The 24667-nt window shown below is 37.5% G+C and overlaps 1 protein-coding gene across 7 annotated transcripts in view; it reads left to right on the top strand.

Moving 5' to 3' along the window:
* Positions 1-22164, top strand: part of CEP135 (centrosomal protein 135) — an 86192-nt gene extending 64028 nt beyond the window's left edge. For 3 of the 7 annotated variants that reach the window (XM_060148123.1, XM_060148121.1, XM_060148122.1), the window contains 8 exons: positions 2148-2316; positions 3172-3282; positions 3567-3752; positions 9923-10132; positions 11265-11467; positions 12384-12488; positions 14756-14866; positions 20431-22164. In XM_060148123.1, the coding sequence (XP_060004106.1) occupies positions 2148-2316; positions 3172-3282; positions 3567-3752; positions 9923-10132; positions 11265-11467; positions 12384-12488; positions 14756-14855 (1084 nt within the window). In that variant the 3' untranslated portion in view covers positions 14856-14866; positions 20431-22164. Of the gene's footprint in view, positions 1-2147; positions 2317-3171; positions 3283-3566; positions 3753-8313; positions 8617-9922; positions 10133-11264; positions 11491-12383; positions 12489-14755; positions 14867-20430 lie in introns of those variants that run through there. The other 4 variants (XM_060148126.1, XM_060148124.1, XM_060148125.1 and 1 more) reach the window with 4 other exon arrangements.
* The last annotated feature ends 2503 nt before the right edge of the window (positions 22165-24667 follow it).

Raw genomic sequence — 24667 nt, 5'->3', positions numbered from 1 at the left:
CAATTATGTCTTATTAATTATTCTTTTTCATACCTACTTGCTCCTTATTTCTACTGTAATTATCCTGTGCAGGCCCTAATCATTAAAACTTAGATTACCCTAGTAGCCAGTGTTGAATTTATTCCACATCTAAACCTTTTTGAACATTGTTACAAGACTTTACATTTTATGTCTGGTCTCTACTTCAAGACGAAAGTCACTAATTGTATTTGTTTTATACACCCTTACATATTATATAATAGTGGGGACTTAAACATTAAATAAGTGTTTGCCAATTAAATCGTTTATGTTCTGCTCCTAACACTTGAAAGTCTTCTGTTTTTACTTGACTTTTGGAATAATAAATTTATTTTATGACTTTATTTGCACATAATGATTGGTAGAGATCTAAAATATCTGCTTCACCTAATTAATCAGTATCTTAATGCAGTAGTTGTAATTTCTTTTTTTAAATTTTATTGCAGTATGGTTGATTTATAATGTGTTAATTTCTGCTATACAGCAAAGTGATTCAGTTATATATATATATTCTTTATCTTATTATTTTCCATTATGTGTTTTTTTGGCTGCATTGGGTCTTCGTTGCTGCGCACAGGCTTTCTCTAGTTGCGGTGAGCGGAGGTTACTCTTCGTTGGCGGTGCGCAGGCTTCTCATTGTGGTGGCTTCTGTTGTTGTGGAGCACAGGCTCTAGGTGCGCGGGCTTCAGTAGTTGCAGTGCGTAGGCTCTAGGGCACGCAGGCTTCAGTAGTTGTGGCACGCAGGCTCTGGAGCGCAGGCTCAATAGTTGTGGGACACGAGCGTAGTTGTTCTGAGGCATGTGGGATCTTCCCGGACCAGGGATCGAACCTGTGTCCCCTGCATTGGCAGCCAGGTTCTTAACCACTGCACCACCAGGGAAGTCTCCCATTATGGTTATTATAGGATATTGAACATAGTTCCCTGTGTTATATAGTAGGACTTGTTGTTTATCCATTCTATAATACTAGTTTGCATCTGCTAATCCCGAACTCCCAATCCTTTTCTCCTCCAGCCCCCTCCCCATTGGCAACCACAATCTCTGTCTGTGAGTCTGTTTCTGTTTCTTCGATATGTTCATTTGTGTCATATTTTAGATTCCACATATAAGTGATACCATATGGTATTTGTCTTCCTCTTTCTGACTTATTCGTTTAGTATGATAATCTCTAGGTCCCTCCATGTTGCTGCAAATGGCTTTATTTCATTCTTTTTAATGGCTGAGTAGTATTCCATTGTATATATGTACCACATCTTCTTTATAGATTTCACAGTCAGTGGACATTTAGGTTGCTTCCATGTCTTGGCTATTGTAAATAATGCTGCTATGAACATAGGGGCGTGTGTATCTTTTCAAATTATAGTTTTGTCTGGGTATAGGCCCAGGAGTGGGATTGCTGGATCATATGGTAACTCCCTTTTTTAAGGAACCTCCATACTGTTCTCCATAGTGGCTGTATCAATTTACATTCCCACCAACAGTGTAGGAGGGTTCCCTTTTCTCCACACCCTCTCCGGCATTTGTTATTTGTAGACTTTTTTTTCTTTTTTGCGGTACGCGGGCCTCTCACTGTTGTGGCCTCTCCCGTTCCAGAGCACAGGCCCAGACGCACAGGCTCAGCGGCCATGGCTCACGGGCCTGGCTGCTCCGCGGTATGTGGGATCCTCCCGGACCAGGGCACGAACCTGTGTCCCCTGCATCGGCAGGCGGACTCTCAACCACTGTGCCACCAGGGAAGCCCTATTTGTAGACTTTTTAATGTTTGCCATTCTGACTGGTGTGAGGTGGTATCTCATTGTAGTTTTGATTTGCATTTCTCTAATAATTAGCAATGTTGAGCATCTTTTCATGTGCCTATTGGCCATCTGCATTTCTTCTTTGGAGAAATGTCCATTTAGGTCTTCTGTCCAGTTTTTGCTTGGGTTGTTTGTTTTTTTGTTATTGAGTTGTGTGAGCTGTTGGTATACACCCTTGTTGGTTGCATCATTTACATATATTTTCTCCCAGTCCATAGGTTGAGTAGTTGTAATTTCTTGCATTCCTAGTATACTTAAATCACAGTACAACAGTTAAATGAACTAAATTTTCCAAAAAGCTTTCTTTATTATTGCTGTACCACCCATGTAACAGCCACCTAAAGGAAACATTGATTAATCGGGACCGTGAGATAAGCAGCCTCCGGCGCCAGCTTGATGCAGCTCACAAGGAACTTGATGAAGTAGGAAGATCTAAAGAAATGTCTTTTAAGGAAAACAGAAGATTACAGGATGATCTGGCTACAGTGGCAAGAGAAAACCAGGTATGAGCATAAAGCATAAACTTCGATAGTTTTATAGTATACAGTTATACAATATATTCGTTGTTTGCTAAATTTTAAAGCTTTAAATATGCTTTCTAAATTTTAATTATATAAATATCAACAACAAAAGAAATAATTCTTTAAGGAGAATAGTGTTTATAAGGGTATTTTAAAATGTGGTTTAGAATGCTGCGGTATATTACAGGGTGTGTAATGGGTACAACTGTAGTCCCCTCACCATTGTGGTCTTTGTTGCAAGGAATCCTGAAGCTGGGAGCATGGTGTTCTCTATGGCAGAAATCGGTGTTACTCTACTGGGTGAGGACCTCAGCATCACTCCCAGGGCAAAGTTGCTGTGTTTTAAAGACCCATGATAGATTTTAATTATTCGTACTTACTTCCAGTGGCTTAGAGATATGCCTGTAAGTTAATTAATGAATATTTTAGAATGGCAAATACTAAAAGGTATTGGTTTTGTTTGTGCTGGTTTATTAAAGGATTACACCAAGAAAACCAATAATTTTCTTATTTTAAATATTTTATTTTTAAACATTATTCATTATAGAGTATATTGCTGATATATAAATTTTTAAAAATGTCAACCCCTGAGTGTAGCTAGCCCTTAGTTTAAATACCAGATATGTGGTCACATATATTGTGGGAGATATATGGTAATATTTGGTTAAAAAGTCAAGATCAGTCCAGAAAAACATGTGAAAATAACGGTCAGGAACAGTTTTCCTTTTTTCCTACTCTCACTTATTCCCCAAATTCAGAAAGAGCTATTTGAACATAAATAGCACTCATTAGGTGCTACATTCATTTTAGATTTGTCTTCAATTTTCTGATTTATAGCAAATTTCATTGGAATTAGAAGCAGCAGTGCAAGAAAAAGAAGAAATGAAGAGTAGAGTTCATAATTACATAACTGAAGTGTCACGATGGGAGAGCTTAATGGCTTCTAAGGTGAAAAAACATTGTTTAGATTGGATTTAAGACTGATTTTTTTTTAACTTTTTCATGTTTCTTTATTCTGTCTCCTCTATTAGATATTAACATATGAAAGTGGAGATCTTGCCTGCTGTCTTTGTATATTTTCTTACAGATCTTACTTAGTATAGTGTCTGCACAGATAGCTTATGCTTCCTAAATTAAAACAAAAATCCCAGTGTGTGTATATGTTTATGACATGGGTATTCCAGTGAGTAATGATAACTAATTTAGAAACAATTTAATTGTGGTTAAACCAGGAAAGAGAAAATCAAGATTTGTTAGATAGATTTCAGATGCTTCATGACCGTGCTGAAGACTGGGAGGTCAAAGCCCATCAAGCTGAGGGAGAAAGCAGCTCAGTTCGACTGGAACTTCTTTCTATTGACACCGAGAGGAGACACCTTCGAGAAAGAGTGGAGCTACTAGAAAAAGAAATTCAGGAGGTAATATATTCATTTGTCTTGCACAGACAGAATTTAGTAAAACAGAAAACATTCAAAAGCACTTTATTGAAGTGAGGTTTAAGCATTGGTAAAAATCAAGTTCAATGGTAATCTGTCATTCTGATAATTTGCTTAGGAGAGCCCCATTACTTTTATATTGTAAGTAAAATATACATAATATCGAATTTACCATTATAACCATTTTTAAGTATACAGTGGCAATTAGTACATGCATATTGTTGTGCAACTATCACCACCATCCTTCTCCAGAACTTCTTCATCTTCCCCAGTTAAAACTCTGTACCCATTAAATACTAACTAGCTCCTCGTTCTCCCCTCCCCCAGCCACTGACAACCACCATTCTACTTTCTCTCTATGAATTTGACTACTCCATGTCCCTCTTATAAGTGGAGTCATACAATATTTGTCTTTTTGTGACTGAATTATTTTACTTAGGCCTAAGGTTCACTTAAATCTCAAGGTTCACCCATGTTGTAGCATGTGTCAGAATTTCATTCCTTTTTAAGGCTGAATAATATCCCACTGTATGCATATACCACATTCTAAACATTCATCTGTCAATGAACATTTGGTTTGTTTCCATCTTTGGCTATTGAAAATAATGCTGCTATGAACTTGGATGTACAATATCTATTCAAGTCTTTATTTTCAGTTCTTTAGGATATATCCAGACATGGAATTACTGGATCATATTATAATTTTATGTTTAATTTTTTGAATAACCACCATACAGTTTTTCATAGGGGCTGCACCATTTTACATTCCCACCTGCAATGTTAGGCTTCCAGTTCCTCCACATCTTCACCAACACTTGTTATTTTCTGGGGTTTTTTGTTTTGTTTTTTTTTGTTTTAATAATGGCCATCCCAATGGGAGTGAAGTGGTATTTCATTTTGGTTTTGACTTGTATTTTCTTAATGATTAGTGATGTTGAGCATATTTTGTGTGTTTATTGGCCATTTGTATATTTTCTTTGGAGAAATATGTATTCAAATCCTTTGCATAGTTTTTTTTTTTTTTTCGGTACGCGGGCCTCTCACTGTTGTGGCCTCTCCCGCTGCGGAACACAGGCTCCAGACGTGCAGGCTCAGCGGCCATGGCTCACGGGCCCAGCTGCTCCGCGGCATGTGGGATCTTCCCGGACCGGGACACGAACCCGTGTCCCCTGCATCGGCAGGCAGACTCTCAACCACTGTGCCACCAGGGAAGACCCTTTGCCTAGTTTTTAATCAGGTTGTTTTCTTTGTTGTTGACTTGTAGGAATTGTTTGTATATTCTGGATTTCAATCCCTTATTAGATATGTGATTTGTGAATATTTTCTCCCATCTCATGGCTTACCTTGTCACTCAGTTTTATCCTTTGATGCACAAGAGTTTTAAATTTTGATGAAGTCCAATTTATCTATGTTTTTCTTCTTGCCTGTATTTTTGGTGTCATATCTAAGAAATCGTTGCTAAATCGAACATAATGAAGCTTTTCCCCTGTTTTTTCTATGCGTTTTATAGTTTTAGCTCTTATGTTGAGGTCTTTGATCCATTTTGAGTTAATTTTTATACATGATATAAGGTAAGGTTCCAACTTCATTCTTTTGCATGTGGATTTAAATAAGCTTCTGTCATAAAGACAGTCTAATAAAAGTCTCTTAGGGCTTCCCTGGTGGTGCAGTGGTTGAGAGTCCTCCTGCTGATGCAGGGGACGCAGGTTCGTGCCCCAGTCCGGGAAGATCCCACATGCCGTGGAGCGGCTGGGCCCATGAGCCATGGCCGCTGAGCCTGCGTGTCTGGAGCCTGTGCTCTGCAATGGGAGAGGTCACAATAGTGAGAGGCCTGCGTACTGCAAAAAAAAAAAAAAAAAAAAGTCTCATGATAAAATTTTGAGTTTAGTTAAAATATAGGGACCCTAAATAAGTTAGATCAATAAGGAACAGTTGGCTATTAGTTCTACTTTTGTTTTGTTTTGTTGGTATAGTATCGTAGTTGGTCTTCATTTTTTAGAAGAAAGTATTGATTATCTGTAGTGCGTAGAATTATGCACCCCTCCCCCCAAAAATATATTTAGGTCCTAGCTCCCAGTACCTGTGAATGTGACCTTATTTGGAAATAGCATCTTTGCAGATTTAATCAAGTTAAAATGAAGTGGGCTTCCCTGGTGGCACAGTGGTTGAGAAGCCGCCTGCCAGTGCAGGGGACACGGGTTCGAGCCCTGGTCTGGGAAGATCCCACATGCCGCGGAGCACCTAAGCCCGTGCGCACAACTACTGAGCCTGCACTCTAGAGCCCACGAGCCACAACTACTGAAACCCGTGCGCCTAGAGCCCGTGCTCCGCAACAAGAGAAGCCACCGCAATGAGAAGCCTGTGCACCGTAACAAAGACTAACCCCCGCTCGCCGCAACTGGAGAAAAGCCCGTGCGCAGCAATGAAGACCCAATGCAGCCAAAAATAAATATTTTTTAAAAAGGTTAAAATGAGGTGACACTGGGTAGGATGGACCCTAATCTGATAACTGGTGTCCTTGTAAAATAAGGGAGATTCAGACACAGAAGACACAGGGGAGAATGCCATATGAGGACAGAGGCAGAGATTGAAATGATGTGTCTACCAAGGCAAGGAACCCCAAGGATTGCCAGCAATCACTTGAGCTGGGAGAGGGGTGTGGAAAAGATTCTCGTTCAGAACCTCCAGAAGGAACCGATCCTGCTGACATCTGGATTTCAGACTTGTGGCCTCCAGAACTGAGAGGGAATACATTTCTGTTGTTTTAAGCTATCTAGTTTCTGGTAATTTGTTATGACAGCGTTAAGAAACTAGTACAGATTTTGGTACCAGGAAGTGGATGCTTTTGTAACAAACCTAAAAAGGGTCTTTGGAATTGGGTACAGGCTGGAAGAGTAATGGGTACAGGCTGGAAGAGTTTTGAGGTGCGTGATAGAAAAGTCTAGACAACCTTGAAAAGTTTGTAGATAGAAAGATGGATATTAAAGGCAATTCTGGTGAGAACTCAGAAAAAAAGAGGAGGGCTTCCCTGGTGGCGCAGTGGTTGAGAGTCCGCCTGCCGATGCAGGGGACGCAGGTTTGTGCCCTGGTCCGGGAGGATTCCACATGCTGCAGAGCGGCTAGGCCCGTGAGCCATGGATGCTGGGCCTGCACGTCCAGAGCTGTGCTCCACAGCAGGAGAGGCCACAGCAGTGAGAGGCCCGTGTACCGCAGAAAAAAAGAGGAAAGCTGTAGAGAAAACTTCTATTATTTACAAAATACATCAATCGTCATGAATGGAATTTGTCCAGAAATAAGAATGTTTCTTCTAGTGAGGTCTCAGATGGAATTGAGGAACATGTTATTGGACACTGGAGAAAAGGTAATTCTTATTATAAAATGGCAGAGGACTTGGCTGAATTATGGTATACTCTTAGGAAAGTAGAACTTATAAGTTATGAACTTGGATATTTAGCTGAGGAAATTTCCAGGCAGAGTATGAAAGGTGCAACCTGGTTTCTCCTTGCTGCTTATAGTAAGATGTGAAGGAAAGAGACAGATTGAAGAAGGAATTGCTAAGCAAAAAAAGAGCTGGGACTTGATGATTTGGAAAAGTCTTAGCCTATCCAGATAGCGTGCTCTGGAGGCAGGGCCGAGAGTGTGGCTAGGCAAAGAGAGTAGGTGAGTGACTCATAGACCCAACCAATCACCTCAGCAGAAACACTGCCAGCTTGGGCTGAAAGGGACAGAAACAGGATACAAGGAAAGAAGGTTAAACTTCTTGGATCCTACTAGCAGAAAACAGGCCACTAGAGTTATGAACATATGTTCTCCTTCAAGAAAAGGGAAAAATGAAGGTGGCTCAGAGATCAGCAGGGCTGCCAAGGGCAGCTCAAAAGCTGGTGGACCTGCTACGCTACCATAGGCCCAGGGGACTGGGCTATTTCTTCCTTGATTCCAGAAAGCAGCGCCACTGCCACTGTGAGCCAAGAGATGGGGCTATACCTGAGGGCTGAGAAGGTGGGGCTGCCCTAGCAGGTCCAGAGGACAGAGTATCAAGACACAGATAATTATTTTTAGGCCTTGAAATCTAATGGAATTTGCCCTACTTGGCTGCAAGCTTACTTTGGACTAGTAACTCCTTTATTCCTTCTATTTTCTCCCTTTCAGAATGGGACCATTTTATGCCTTTTCCACCATTTTATTTCAGAGGGAGGTAACTTGTTTTCTAGTATCACAGGTCTGTGGAAGGAGAGGAATTTTGCCCCAGGAAGGACCATACCCAGAGTCTTACCCATTCTGACTTAGATAAGATTTTGGACTTAGAGTTGATTCTAGAATGTTGGGATAGAATGAATATATTTTGCACATGGGAAGGACATGAATTTGGGGGAGCCAGAGAGTTGATAGAATTATGCCCCCCCCAAATATATTGAAATGCTAACCACCAGAACCTGTGAATGTGACCTTTTTGGAACTAGGACCTTTGCAGGTGTAATCAATTTAAGATGAGGTCATACTGGACTAGGGCAGGCCATAACCTAATGTTTGGTATCCTTATGAGATAAGAGAAATCTGGACACAGAAGACACAAGGAGAATGTCAAGTGAAGGTGAAGGCAGAGATTGGAGTTATGTGTCTACAAGGCAAGGAACACCAAGGATTGCCAGCAATCACCAGAAGTTTGGAGAGAGGCGTGGAACAGATTCTACCTCAGAACCTCCAGAAGAAGCCAGCTCTGCCAGCATCTAAATTTCAGACTTGTAACCTCCAGAATTGTGAGGGAATAAATTTCTGTTGTTTTAAGCCACCCAGCAATTTGCAGTAATTTGTTACAGCAGTCCTAGGAAACGAATACACTATTTCTGTAAGTTTTTCTGTTAAGAGTATAATAACTAAAGGAATGTTTTTCAACCTTCAAAATAGTTCTTGGGAGAAACTATTCTTTAGTTCTTTGTCATTGTTCATGTTCTTATGTGGTATATAAGATTGACTTACATATTTATATTTCTTTGGGGGAATTTTGATTAATTAATTCATTAATATTTGGAAAATCCAAGTACTTTTCTACAATTGTTGAAATTTATTAAATCTTCATAGCAGTGTATTAGATTTTTAATGTTGATTCATTTTAGTAAAGCTTGTTTAATAATTTAATTTTCAAATGTGGAATTCTTCCTAAATTCTAGAAGTAGAGTTTATATCTGTTTGTATTTATCACTCACATTTTAAATTGTGAAAAATTTTAAATGTGCATTACTTGGGACTTCTCTGGTGGCCCACGCAGTGGTTAAGAATGTGCAGGGGACATGGGTTCGAGCCCAGGAGTCCAGGAAGATCCCACATGCCACGGAGCAATGAAGCCCGTGCACCACAACTACTGAGCCTGAGCGCTAGAGCCATGAGCCACAACTACTGAAGCCTGTGCGCCACAACTACTGAAGCCTGTGTGCTGCAACTACTGAAGCCCGCACGCCTAGAGCCCGTGCTCCGCAACAAGAGAAGCCACTGCAATGAGAAGCCCGCACACCGCAACGAAGAGTAGCCCCTCCCTGCTCACCACAACTAGAGAAAGCCTGTGTGCAGCAACGAAGACCCAACGCAACCAAAAATAAATTATTTTTTTTTAATGTATATTACTTTAGGAAAGAAGTGTTTATCAGTATTTCAAATTTTGCTCGTCATTTCAGTTATTAAAATCTTATAAAGTTGTATACTATTATTAGGTTAAGTTAAATTTAAATATGAGTTTAGGTATATAGTTTTAAAGCAAACTCCATTTTTGAAATTCAGAATTTAAAGGCAGTTGAGGAGTGATAAGTATATATGTTACTTTAAAAAGCATTATTATAACAGTTTATAAAGGAAAAATTTAATATGACTTAAAAGATCTCTCATGTTCACAACCCTAAAGCAGTAATTTTCATCTTCCAAATATATACATGAGGTACTTAGTTACCATGATTAATAATTAAACACAGTTTTTTTTTAAGCATTAAATAGGCCATCTTTAAATAGAAGACAGCTTCCTGAGAGTATCTTAAAATTGCAAAATTTTTTAAATTGCAAAAATTGGCTTTTATAGTTATATAAAGGGACGTTGTAGTTACACAGATTCAAACCTTTAATATTACTGGGTTACTTTAACTTTTTACCTGTTTTCTTATTTTCAGCACATAAATGCACATCATGCTTATGAATCTCAGATCTCATCCATGGCAAAAGCCATGTCTAGATTAGAAGAAGAGCTGAGACACCAAGAAGATGAGAAAGCAGCAGTATTAAATGATGTGTCATCTCTTAGAGACCTTTGCATTAAGCTTGATTCAGGCAAAGATATTATGACCCAGCAATTGAATTCCAAAAACCTTGAATTTGAGAGGGTAAGAACTTAAAAGATAATATTGTAGCATATTGTTTTTTTATATATAAATTTACTTATTTTATTTATTTATTTTTGGCTGTATTGGGTCTTCATTGCTGCATGCGCTCTTTCTCTAGTTGTGGCGAGTGGGGGCTACTCTTCGTTGCGGTGCGCGGGCTTCTCGTTGCGGTAGCTTCTCTTGTTGCAGAGCATGGGCTCTAGGTGCGTGGGCTTCAGTAGCTGTGGCACGTGGGCTTCAGTAGTTGTGGCTCACGGGCTCTAGAGCGCAGGCTCAGTAGTTGTGGCGCACGGGCTTAGTTGCTCCGAGGCATGTGGGATCTTCCCGGACCAGGGCTCGAACCTGTGTCCCCTACATTGGCAGGCGGATTCTTAACCACTGCGCCACCAGGAAGTCCCAGTAGCATATTGTTTTATTCAGCCCTACTCTAATTTGACTACTACATTTTTTGTCGAGGTTTCTTTGGCAAACATGATGATAAAATTAGGTGCTGTTTTGAAGCAGATGGATATTTAAGAGAATATAAGTCTTCTAATTATAGAATAGGAACATATCCCAATACATTCTTTCTCTGCTTAAAAGTAAGACTTATATAAGAATTGAGCAGTTGATTCCTTTCTAAGTGGAATATTTTCCTGATAAAAATCTTACTTAATTTTAAAAGTCGAGTTAACTGGAACGTCCCATTCCCAAACCGAAGCATTACTTTAAACAACCCAATGTGTGTTTTTAAACATGGGTGTTTCCAGTTTTCACTTATTTAGTAGTAACTTTATTTTCAGGTACTGAGAAGCTTCAAGACTGGTTTGACTATGTAAACAGAATATACATATTTAATAAACCAGAAGGGCCTCCTTACTGATAGGGTGGCCACATTTTAGGATTTTACGTTAATTACCCTCTCTTGACAAGATAACATGAAAGAAAACTATTTGAGGGTTGGGATAGGTCTTTGCTAAAAATAACAAAGATTATTTTGAAAATAAGATGTTTTTCCTATATGTGAAAAGTATTACAGAATCTTTAATCAGTACCCAAAATGAAGCAACTGATGTGTGTATAGCTGTGCAGATAATTTTTCAGAGTAAGTCTAAAATTATACTGAAGTAATCTTGCTTTGTTTTTCTTGTAGGTTGCAGTGGAATTAGAAAATGTAAAATCAGAATCAGAGCTGTTAAAAAAACAACTGTCAAGTGAGAGACATACGATTAAAAACCTTGAATCATTGTTGGCTACAAATAGAGATAAAGAATTTCATTCCCATTTAACCTCCCACGAGAAGGATACAGAAATTCAGCTACTTAAAGAGAAGTTAACCCTTTCAGAAAGCAAATTGTAAGCGTCATGAATCAACTTATGTGAGGAAAATAGCTTGTCACAAATAATTTTTCAATATGAATCATTTTTTATAGATTTGTAGCATAAAACAAATGATAGAAAAATAGTGGAGGAACGAAAAAAATTTTGTTTTCAAAGTGTTGGGGGACTGGGGGATGGGAGTGCAAAGCAAAGTATTTTGATTACATGGCCGCTGCTTTGGGAAACTCAGGGGGTTTAGCTCAGAAGAGACATCATGTTTGGGCGTGTAATTTGTATATGTTCTCCACAGAGGTGGTACCCATGGAAGTGAACGAGTGGACTTTAGAAAAATACCTAAATTTGAGGACTGCAGAGAGAAGTCAGCGAAGGGGAGAGCATTTCAGAATGGGGAGAGCTGGCTGTGTCTCATGCTATGGATTAGGAAAAAGACTTTGAAAAGGCCATGAAATTTGACCCTCATAATATTGATTACCTTTTAGGAGATTGATAATGGAGAAGTTTGGACATATTTTTGGAAGAAGGGAGGAAACACAGAGTAGATAGTATGAGTGGAATAATTAACTTTTAAAAGGAATTAGAAATATATCTCTTTCTGAGGTAGGAATCAAGAAAGAGCCAATAAAGATACTTTACTTTTTGATGTTACAATTCATGTCTTCTCACATTGGTATCTCCAGCATTGCTGCAGTGCCTAGCACATACTAGAAGCTTAGTAAATGTTCGTTAAATAAATGAGATGAATGAAAAAGAAAACTTTGTGATAGAAGCTCCAGACGTTTATGGAATTATTGTTGGAAAGTCTTCTCTTTTTTTCATCCTTATATGTCACCTCCATTTGTATTTATTAATAACAAAAACAAAAATCCATAGCACTTGATGCTATAAAACAGAATATTTATTATTTATTTGATTTTCTAAATTTGTTTTTAAGAAATAGTCAAAGCCGGGAAAACACCATGCTTCGGGCTAAAATGGCACAATTACAAACAGATCTTGATGTTCTGAAAAGGCAGATTTCAACTGAAAGATATGAACGGTAAGAATATATTTTTAGCATTGAACAGCGTTTTTATTTATTCCCTATTCTATTCCAAAAGGATTTAATATGGCTTACAAGTAGCAAACTTTTCTTAGCATTAATATGTAAAATAAATTTCTTTGGTAATTCTTCCTAAAAAGGCAACAAGTGTTGTAGAAGATAATATCCCCACAATAAAGTAGCAAGTATTGTATGAATGTTTGCTGTAGCATTCCTCAGGACAAAATTAGGGCATTATTTCAAAGGATATAGTTAGGGAATCAGCAAGCTAGTAAGGATTCTACAAGAGCCCAAAACATTATGGTCCAATAGGAAATTCCAAATACAAATCATCATGAAAGCGATGATGCTGATGATCTTAAGGGCACTTAACAAATATATGCCAGATACTATGTATGTATGTGATTAATCCTATTAACTATCTATTATTGTGCCTATATTATTATTAAAAACTAAGGTCACGCAAATAGTAAATAGCAGAGCCAAGACTAAAATCCATATAGGTTTGTCTAATTTTAAAGCCTGTGCTCTTAATCTTTTCAATATATTCCCTACAGCTTAGGAATTTTTATAGTCACTTATATTTCAGTTCATTTGCTTTATTATGTTGAAAATTTTAATCTCCAAGTGTTACAGACAGGAATGAGACCTGCTTTAACAGTTAAAATCCAAGTCTAATTTGTGAATCAACTTGTCAATTTACTTTTCTTCCATTATTCTTTCCTACTGTATTAATACCATAGACATCAGCATTCCTAAGATTTCATTCTCAAATAGTGGTCAGATTGCTTATTTAGGTCAATATTTTGAGTTCTCTAATCTTATTCTTAACCATTTGCTTCAAAACTTTTAAGTGATGTGCAATTTGGATTATAGATGGAATTTGCTAGGAAATCAGTATTTGTGATTTCAAAGAGAAATGAAGCCTGAGGTTGCATCAGTGTCATGAAAGCAGTGTTGTTAATTTCTTGTTATTTAGAAGATCTATTTTCTGAATGTACTAAACTGTATATATGTAATGATTTTCATTTATTAATGACAACTGAAATTCTCTTCAATTCAAGGGTCCTAAACCAAGCTCTCTGTTGCCTAGGGTTATAGACTCCCTTAATTCTTCTCCTTTTTCCTTGCCCCTGGTCCCCAAAGAAACCTTGACCCACATGACCATGTCTTTCCTTCTGTTTACCATGCAACTAGATCTTGCATTTTTAAAGAGGCAATATTGTCCCTGCAGGGAACAATATAGATTCTTGGGGAAGAGGGAATGGCAAAGAAACCTTAGGTACTACAGTGATTTATGGCCCTCGGAAGGGCCACAGTGTATTAACAGTGTATCTATGTATTAAAATCTGATGTATTAAAATTGGACGGAGGGGGAATAATTTGGGGAGGGGCATCTAAAAAAGTTTTTGTAGGGGATTATAATGAAAAAAGTTTGTGAAGCACCCGTCTAGGTAGAAATCCTAGGTACTGAAGAGCTCAAGTCAGAAAGTCTGGGCCAGGGACTGTGAATAGCCCACAGTAGAGGTGGCAACACAGTCATCATGCTTTGTGGGGCAGACCCAGACATAACAGAAAGTAGATTATTTTACTTCTAACATTTGGGCGTTTTGAGACAGGAAGGAAGAGGACTAGATTTATGTGCAAGACGAGGTGGGAAAGGTAGGGGCAGAGAGGGGAACCAACCAACTTTGAAAATCTATATTCAGAAGGGCTTTGAACAATCTCTTAAAGTACATATTCCTTTAATTGACATCTTTTATCTTCAACTTAGAAATGATATAAAGACATAGGATTTATTTATTTGTTTATGGCTGCGTTGGGTCTTTGTTGCTGCGTGGGCTTTCTCTAGTTGCCATGGCAAGCAGGGGCTACTCTTCATTGAGGTGTGCAGGCTTCTCTATGCGGTGGCTTCTCTTGTTGTGGAGCACGGGCTCTAGGCGCGCAGGCTTCAGTAGTTGTGGCACGTGGGCTCAGTAGTTGTAGCTCACGGGCTCTAGAACGCCGACCCAGTAGTTGTGGCACACGGGCTTAGTTGCTCCGCGGCATGTGGGATCGTCCTGGACCAGGGCTCAAACCTGTGTCCCCTGCGTTGGCAGGCGGATTCTTAACCACTGTGCCACCCGGGAAGTCCCCTCAAAGGATTTAAATTTAGTAGAAATACTAATTAATCAATTGAGTAGAAATTACTTAACAACAATAACAGGACCTTTTATTTGTTTACCACTTTTTGGTATAATCTCTTATTTTGTCTTTATTGACAGAGAACGAGCAATCCAAGAGATGCGTCGGCACGGTCTTCGCACACCACCCCTTAGTTCTACTCTGAAGTCTCCTTTACATTCTCCTGAACATACAAACTGATTATCAGAAAGGTATGTATGTAACACCAAGTACAAGCAAAACTTATCTCTGGTTATAAAAATTACAAGAGTTGTTTTCTGTGTGGGGGGAGAGGAGATTGCCTATAAAGGTGGTAGGGAACTTTCAGAGGTAATAGAATGTGCTGTGTCATGGTGGTGATGGTTACATGGCTGTATACAATTGTAAAAATTCGTTGAACTGAACGTTTACAGTCCATGTATTTTATTGTACATAAATTATACATTAATTAAAAAAGAAGACATCTGGGGACTTCCCTGGTGGTCCAGTGGTAAAGAATCTGCCTTCCAATGCAGGGTACGTGGGTTTGATCCCTGATCGGGGAACTAAGATCCCACATGCCGTGGGGCAACTAAGCCCATGCACCACAACTGCTGAGCTTGTGCGCCTCAGTGAGAGCCTGGGTGCCACAAACTACAGAGCCCACGTGCTCTGGAGCCCGCACACCACAACTAGAGAGAGGAAACTCACGCACCACAACTAGAGAGAAGCCCACGCGCTGCTACAACTAGAGAGAAAACCTGCACGCCACAACTAGAGAGAAGCCCATGCGCCACTACAACTAGAGAGAGAAAACTCACGCACCACAACTAGAGAGAAGCCCATGTGCCGCTCTAACTAGAGAGAAAACCTGCACGCCACAACTAGAGAGAAGCCCATGTGCCACTACAACTACAGAGAGAAAACCCACGCACCACAACTAGAGAGAAGCCCGTGCACTGCAAGGAAGAGCCTGCACGCCACAACGAAAGATCCCGCATGCCTCAATGAAGATCCCACACGCCGCAACTAAGACCCGATGCAGATTTAAAAAAAGAGAGAGAGAGAGAAGACATCCACAACAAAAATTAAATGACAATATATCACAGGGTAATATTTGATAAAGTGCCAAACTCAAGGTATAAATAACAGATAGTGAAAGTGTTGACAAAGACATAGAAAATATTATTTAATATTGAAAGCTAGATATTTTAAGATAAATTATTATATACATACAGAAAAGTGCTATATCATAGGATATACAGCTCAATGAATTTTTACGAACTGAACACACCTATGCAACCTGCACCCGGCTCAAGAAACAAAACATGACCTCTCTTGGGTGTCCTTCTGGTCATAAGCCTTACTCTAAAAGTAACTGTCTCAGTTATTAAAAGCATAGATTTCTTTTGTCTGTTTCTGGACATTTTATAAATGAAATCATATATTTCTGGCTTTTTTCTCAATAGTACCTCTGTGACATTCATCCATACTGCTGTGTACTTGTAGTTGGTTCAGTCTTGTTGCTGTATAGTATTCCATTATGTGAACATACCACAGTCCATTTACTCATTCTGTTTTTGATGGGCATGTGATAATTTCCAGTTTGGGCTATTACAGATAGAATTATGATGAACATTCTAGTACCTTATGTTGGCGAACAGATGTGTGCATTTCTTTTGGGTATACACTTAGGAGTGAGATTGTCAGGTCACTGGACGTGCATGTGTTCGAGCTTGAGTAGTTATAGTAAGGCAGTTTTCCAGAGTGATTGTAAAGAGCTAGGACACATTTGGCTGAGGAAGGGTCAAAGTGATGTGCTCATTCATTGGAGATGGGAGTGAATGGGAAAGAAGCATGTCAGACCCAGGGTTTGAAAAGTAGATGACTGAAAAGTGCAGGCTTATTGACAGAAATAGTAAAGTCAGTCCTTTTAAAAATTATTCATTTTTTGGCTTCTCTCAATAGAATTTTATAGGAGATAATTAAGCATTTCCTTGGTGACTTCAGAATCCTCATAAGAGTATTAGCTATGTTCTATTCTTTAATATACTGATGCCCCAGGGTTTATTGGTATTTGTAGGGCCTATGTTTAAATGATTCCTGATTGCTGTGCTTTTTGCTTTTGTGTTTGTTTATTTGACTAAAACATTTGACTTCCTCTTTCACTTTGAGGACCACTTCCTAGTGCTGGCAGCAGTCACTTTGTCCTCACAACTTCTAAGCTGCTGCATTAATTTGAATGTGATTAGATGGAGGTTCTGCTTCTCATTATAAAGCCTCTTGGCAGTTGTGACACAAGCATTTTTTTCATGCTTGATTCACAGCTGCATTTTAGATCAAGGGTTGGTAAACTAGGCCCCTGTAGGCCAAATCCACACCACTGCCTAATTTTGTAAATTAAGCTTTATTAAGCCACACCGATTTGTTTACATATTGTCTCAGACTGCTTTTCTGCAGTGGCAGAATTAGGTAGTTGTGACAGAGACCCTGTGGCCCACAAATCTGAAATATTTATTTACTAACTGGCCTTTCATGTCACATAGCCCCTGGAAAACTTATCTGTATACTTGTGAGATAATATGAGTGAAAAAGCAAGTAATTCCTTAGTTTATGAAAAGAGGCTTGACTCCCAGGGATCCCCAAACTATACTTTAAGAACCACTGGGGGCTTCCCTGGTGGCACAGTGGTTGAGAGTCCGCCTGCCGATGCAGTGGACACGGGTTCGTGCCCCGGTCCGGGAAGATCCCACATGCCGCAGAGCGGCTGGGCCCGTGAGCCATGGCCGCTGAGCCTGCGCGTCCGGAGCCTGTGCTCCGCAATGGGAGAGGCCACAACAGTGAGAGGCCCGCATACCGCAAAAAAAAAAAAAAAAGAACCACTGATCTAGAACATAGTGCTTTCCAGCAATCTCTAAAGCTATAATGAATTAGAAAACTTTTTAAAATTATGATAAAATATATATAACATGAACTTCGCCTACTTTTTTTTTAAGATATTTTTGATGTGTACCATTTTTAAAGTCTTTATTGAATTTGTTACAATATTGCTTCAGTTTTATGTTTTGTTTTGTTTTGTTTTTTTTCTGGCCAGGAGGGATGTGGGATCTTATTTCCCTGACCTGGGATCGAACCCACACCCCCTGCATTGGAAGGCAAAGTCTTAACCACTGGACAACCAGGGAAGTCCCTCAACTTTGCCTTCTTAACTGTTCTGTAAAGTGTACAACTCAGTGGCATTAAATTCACAATGTTGTACAACCATCACCACTATTTCCAGAATTTTTTATCACCCCGACAGAAACTCTGTATCTATTAAGCAATAACTCTCCAGTCCCCTGTCTTCACTTCCCTGCCCCTGATAACCTCTAATCTACTTTCTATCTCTATAAATTAGCCTACTCTAGATTTTCATATAAGTGAATTTATACAATATTTGTCTTTTTGCATCTAGCTTACTTCATTTAGAATAATGTCTTCAGGGTTCATCTGTGTTGTAGCATGTATCAGAACTTCATTCCTTTTCATCCCTGAATGATATTCCTTTGTGTTTGTACCACATTTTGTTCTTTTGCTCATCAGTTGATGGACACCTGCGTTGTTTTCATCTCTTAGCTATTGTGAATAATGCTGCTGTGAACATTGGTGTACAAGTATCTGTTTTAGTCTGTTTTAATATCTTTTGGGATTACCTAGAGTTGCTGGGTCATAAGGTAATTCTATGTTTAACTTTTTGAATACCTGCCAAACTTTTTCCACATAACTGTACCATTCTCACCAGCAGTCTAAGAGTTCCAGTTTTCCAAGTCCTTATCAACACTTGTTATTTTCCATGTTTTTATTATAGCCATTCTAGTAGATGTAGATTAGAAAATGTCTACAACCATTAACAAATTCCCAGAGTATCCTAATGATGTTGTTAATTGGTAGCACATTTCCATTCATATTTTCTAACGTTGTCACCAAAACTAATTTTAAGGGATTTCCCCATAAGTACCCAGAAATGAATATGAAATATTCATATCAAGTCGTATTTACAGTGTCTCTAATAGTTAACATATATAATCCAGTTTTGCTTTTACTGTTTTGATTATTGCATCTAAAAAATGCTCACTGAGAAAACATAAAATACAAAAGTAGAAAGAAGATAACCAAAATCACTTCTTTTTATATTTTTTTTTATTGGAGTAAAATATACATAAGGTCAAATTTATCATTTTAACCATTTTTAAGTGTACATTTCTCTGGCAGTTAGTACATTCACACTCTTGTGCAAAAATCATCTCTACCATCAATCTCCAGAACTTTTTCATCTTCCCCAGCTAAAACTCTGTACCCATTAAACACTAACTCCCCATTCTCCCTTTCCCCTAACCTCTTGCAATCACCGTGACAATTTCTGTCTCTATGAATTTGACTATTCTTTGTACCTTAAATAAGTGGAATCATGCAGCATTTGTGTTTTTGTGACTGACTTATTTCACTTACTATAATGTTTTCAAGTTTTATCCATGAGGGAGGGAGTATGTGTCAGAATTCCCTTCCTTTTTGAGGCTGAATATTATTCCATACTATGTATATAGCACACTTTGTTTATCCATTCATCACTTGGCTTGCTTCCATCTTTTGGCTATTGTGAAAATGCTGTGAACATGGATGTACAAATCAAAATCACTTTTAATTCTACAACCCAGAGAAAATAGCAATTAGCCATTTGGTACACTCCCTTCTTTTTAAAAAGAAAAAAAAAAAGTTTATTTATTTTTTTTAACTTTATTTATTTATTTTTTTTGGCTGTGACATGCGACATGCAGAATCTTTGCAGGATCTTAGTTCCCCAACAAGGGGTCACATCTGTGACCCCTGCATTGGGAGGGGAGCATGGAGTCTTAACCACTGGACCACCAGGGAAGCCCCTACTCCTTTCTTATGTTTAATTTGTAATAAATATACACACAAGCATAGACATACATGTATAATTCTAATAGAAATCATACTCAAAATAGTTTTTATCAGTTTTTTTGTTTTGTTCTGTTCTGTGGGGTTTTCCCCTTAATATAGTTGCATACATTTATTCTTATCATTAAAAGCATTTTCAAAAATGCCATTTTAAAGTAGTGATTTAACAGTTGATCACATGGATATTCCATAAATTATTTAATCATTCTCCTCTTATGGAACATATATCGATAGTTTGTTTCCAGCTTTTTCTTCTTATAAACAATGTTTTACATCAGTATTTGACAACCTGCCTGATAATTTCTTCTTAAGTATGTCTTCCTCAATATAGAAAAAAATAATTACTTTCTCAGTGTTTCCATTGTGTGATTTTTTTATATTTTAATGTCTGTGTTTTTTAATTGGGAGGGTGGTTAGATAGCACGTAAGGTCAAAATACTTGGAAAAATATTTGACTATCCCTAACATGCTATTTTAAGACTCAGACAACATAATTTACAGTACTTGTTTGTAATTTTATGAAACCTATACATCATAGTATCCCTTCTTTTGAACGATTTTTCTCAATTAACATTCTATGTTACCCCATTCTTTTCACTGTGTATCATTCTTTCAGTACTCTTATACTTTGAAGTGCTTTTGTATAATAGTTTAAAGGGAATATCTTTTTGAAATATAGAACAATACTTCTTGACTATTAACTATAATTTGTGGGCAAAGGTTTTATTAGAGATTATAATTTCAGTTAAAACATTACTGAATTGCAGTTTTTCATGAAAGTACTGAGTAATTTTATCATTTTTTTCTTAATCCACCTTTCCCCTCCCCGCTTTTTCAGAATGATGGCTTTCATGAATTGTCTATATGGATTTTTTTAAAGGACAGACAGTAATGAAATATTTGAAGCACTTGTTCCTGAAAATTATGAACATTGACACAAATTCTACCTCTGTCAACTTTTATTTAAATCAGTGAATATTTATGTAAAAATTTGGTTTAAAAGAGCTATATCCATGTGTATATTTTCATATATATGACAGAACAGAATATGTATGGATAGTGCTAATGTTATATTTGTATTTTTATTATTCCTGACTTAAATTACTTCTCAAAGTGTGTTTATACTGTGAATTAATATGATGTATTATTCACATTATGCTTTAATAATTTTTTCTTAGTGAACCATGATATATGTATATAAATATTCTCATTTCCATGCCTGTGTTTATAACCCATATCTTTAATACATTCACAAGGGATGATCAACTTTGATGCTATGCTGTCATGTTTAACTTTTTTCTTCTAAATGTAAAATTAATTATGCACCAATATGCTATCTATCCTTGAGGGGACTATATTCAGGTCTATTCTTATAATAGCAAAGGTCTTGATAAAATAATGGTTGCCATATATAATTTGTTATTGCCAACTAGAAGAACTGTGATAGAAAAGATACATTCATATATTATATACAATATACTATTTTGGCTACCACATGGACTCTTCACATAATATAAATGCTATCAAAAGTAAACTAAAAGCTGTATTTAGAATTTTGTAAAACGATAGAACAGAAATTTGGGATATTTTTCAGTAAATAAAATTTATCACTGTATGAATCTAAAATTTTGAATGCAAAAGTATCATCATATAGGGTAAATACAGTAAAACATTTTGTTAAAATTCCATTATACATTCAATAATATCCAGTTTTTTGCTTCTAAACCTGTGTGTTGTAATTTATCAGTCTTCCAGAATAGTATGTAAACACTGACCTGTTGTGGCATATTAGATAGAAAACAGCTTTTTACAGTGAATTTTCAAAGTTGTAACTTTAAAGGATTTAGATATATACAGATATTAATAAAAGAACAAAAGTACAAAATAGATTGTCATACAAAAACTAATCGTGTTTAAACCATACTTTTGAAGAAAATCCTGTTCTTAATAGATTTCATTATGATCGAAAAAGAACTTAAAAACTAGCATTGGAAAATGGAAGACCAGTTATTTATGATACATTTTATTTCCTCCTGTGGTTTAATAAAGTGGAGTTTATGTGTGAGTGTTTGTGTGTACCTGGGGGTGGACAGCACTCTTTTTCTAAAACTAATATTCCTTATATGTTCTCATTATGCCCTTTGCAGTAATTGTGTATTTGGTGTGATGTGGCTTACTTTTTCACCATCTATGTAATTTTATGTATTCTATCTCCTGTGTGTGAATTCATGTATTACAGCAAAGTACAATAGAAATGGGACTATTTACAATGTCATATGGAAAATCTTTTAATAAATATATGTAAATAAAATTTTAAAATTTGTCCCCACCTTTTCCCCAAAACAACAGCAAGGGATATTTTGTTCAATATTTTATTTTTAATTTAATTTAATTTAAAAATGTATAGTTTGCCATAATTGTTATTTTCATAACCATGATACAATTTTTTAAAGTAGTTTTATCTTGAAATACTGAATGTTCTGACCTTTTATAGATGTTTTTAATTTGTTTTAAATAATTTTAAATTATGGAGCTTGACATAGATTTTCCAATAAACTTTCCAGTCCATTTATTTTCTCTTTCTTACAAATAATTTTGTATAATGGTAGCAATATTCTTAATTCTAAAGTTAAGTGTAATTTATTCAAATCAAATTTTATCATGGTGGGATATGGAGAAGTCTCTGAACTCAGATTCCAGGCACTTTTTTTTTTTTTTAACATCTTTATAGGAGTATAATTGCATTACAATGTTGTGTTAGTTTCTGCTGAATAACAAAGTGAATCAGCTAAACGTGTACATATATCCCCATATCCCCTCCCTCTGCGTCTCCCTCCCACCCTCCCTATCCCACCCCTCTGGTGGTCACAAACCATGGAGCTGATCTCCCGGTGCTATGCGGCTGCTTCCCACTAGCTCTCTGTTTTACGTTTGGTAGTGTATATATGTCCATGCCACTCTCTCACTTCGTCCCAGCTTACCCTTCCCCCTCCCCGTGTCCTCAAGTCCATTCTCTACATCTGCGTCTCTATTCCTGTCCTGCCCCTAGGTTCGTCAGAACCATTTCTTTTTTTCAGATTCCATATATATGTGTTAGCATACGGTATTTATTTTTCTCTTTCTGACTTACTTCACTCTGTATGACAGACTCTAGATCCATCCACCTCACTACAAATAACTCAATTTCGTTTCTTTTTATGGCTGAGTAATATTCCATTGTATATATGTGCCACGTCTTCTTTATCCATTCGTCTGTCAGTGGACATTTAGGTTGCTTCCATGTCCTGGCTATTGTAAATAGAGCTGCAGTGAACATTGTGGTACGTGACTCCTTTTGAATTATGGTTTTCTCAGGGTATATGCTGAGTAGTGGGATTGTTGGGTTGTATGGAAGTTCTATTTTTAGTTTTTTAAGGAACCTCCATACTGTTCTCCATAGTGGCTGTATCAATTTATATTCCCACCAACAGTGCAAGAGGGTTCCCTTTTCTCCACACCCTCTCCAGCATTTATTGTTTGTAGATTTTTTGATGATGGCCAACTGGCACAAAAACAGAAATACAGATCAATGGAACAAGATAGGAAGCCCCAGAGATAAACCCACACACATATGGTCACCTTATCTTTGATAAAGGAGGCAAGAATATACAATGGAGAAAAGACAGCCTCTTCAATAAGTGGTGCTGGGAAAACTGGACAGCTACATGTAAAAGAATGAAATTAGAACACTCCCTAACACACACAAAAATAAACTCAAAATGGATTAAAGACCCAAATGAAGGCCAGACACTAGAAAACTCTTAGAGGAAATCATAGGCAGAACACTCTATGAGATAAATCACAGCAAGATCCTGTTTGACCCACCTCCCAGAGAAATGGAAATCAAAACAAAAATAGACAAATGGGACCTAATGAAACTTCAAAGCTTTTGCACAGCAAAGGAAACCATAAACAAGATGAAAAGACAACCCTCAGAATGGGAGAAAATATTTGCAAATGAAGCAACTGACAAAGGATTAATCTCTAAAATTTACAAGCAGTTTGTGCAGCTCAATATCAGGAAAACAAATAACCCAATCCAGAAATGGGCAGAAGACCTAAATAGACATTTCTCCAAAGAAGATATACAGACTGCCAACAAACACATGAAAGGTTGCTCAACATCACTAATCGTTAGAGAAATGCAAGTGAAGACTACAATGTGGTATCACCTCACACCAGTCAGAATGGCCATCATCAAAAAATACCTCCCATTTTTAATCTCCCATTTTAAAACCCTCTCGAACCATACCATTCCATTTTTCATACTCTTTGTAGCAAAAGTTCCTTGAAAGGAGTTATCCATACTCACTTCATGCCACCCTTCCTTCTTGAATTGTTCTAATCACCTAATCACAATTTATTCCCATTACTCCAGTCAAACCATTCTTATCAAGGCACCAACAACCCCCATGTGTTCTTTATTTCCACTATTACCTTTTTCATACCTAATCTTTCCACTTAGTGCTTTTTTGTTATGTTTGATACTGCTCCTATTTTTCTTTGATGAAGGATTAGGTACAGATTATATAGCTTTAAAATAGTGCATTTGAAGATAAGATTGAGGACTTCTTCCAGAGGACATCAGAAAAAGAGATCGAAAATGTAAAAGAAAGGATGAGCATCATAGAGGATATGTGTAGGAGTGCCAACATCCAGGTAATATTGAGCCTTAGAAATGAGAAATATTAGACAGTGTAGAAAATAGTTTAAGAAATAATGGAGATAAATGTCCCCAAATTAAGCATACTTTAATAAAGTCTGAGGTCTTTATTAAAAGGGCTCAGAGAAAGCCAAGTAGGAGAGAAGGAAAAACCCACATTTAGACACAATATTGAAGACAGGAGAGAAATTATAAAAGCTTCAGAGAGAAAACAGCTCACCTAAAAAGGAACAAGGGTCAGATTTACATCTGTTGTGCACTGAATGTGTCTCCCAAAATTGCTATGTGGAAACCCTATTTTCTAATGTGATGATATAAGGAGGTGGGGCCTTTGGGAGGTAATTAGGTCATGAGGGTGGAGCCCTCATGAATG

The sequence above is a fragment of the Lagenorhynchus albirostris genome, chromosome 4 (assembly GCF_949774975.1).
Source record: "Lagenorhynchus albirostris chromosome 4, mLagAlb1.1, whole genome shotgun sequence".
NCBI lineage: Eukaryota > Metazoa > Chordata > Mammalia > Artiodactyla > Delphinidae > Lagenorhynchus > Lagenorhynchus albirostris.
Note: the sequence above shows the minus strand (reverse complement) of the source record. Positions and strands in the feature narration are given on the sequence as shown.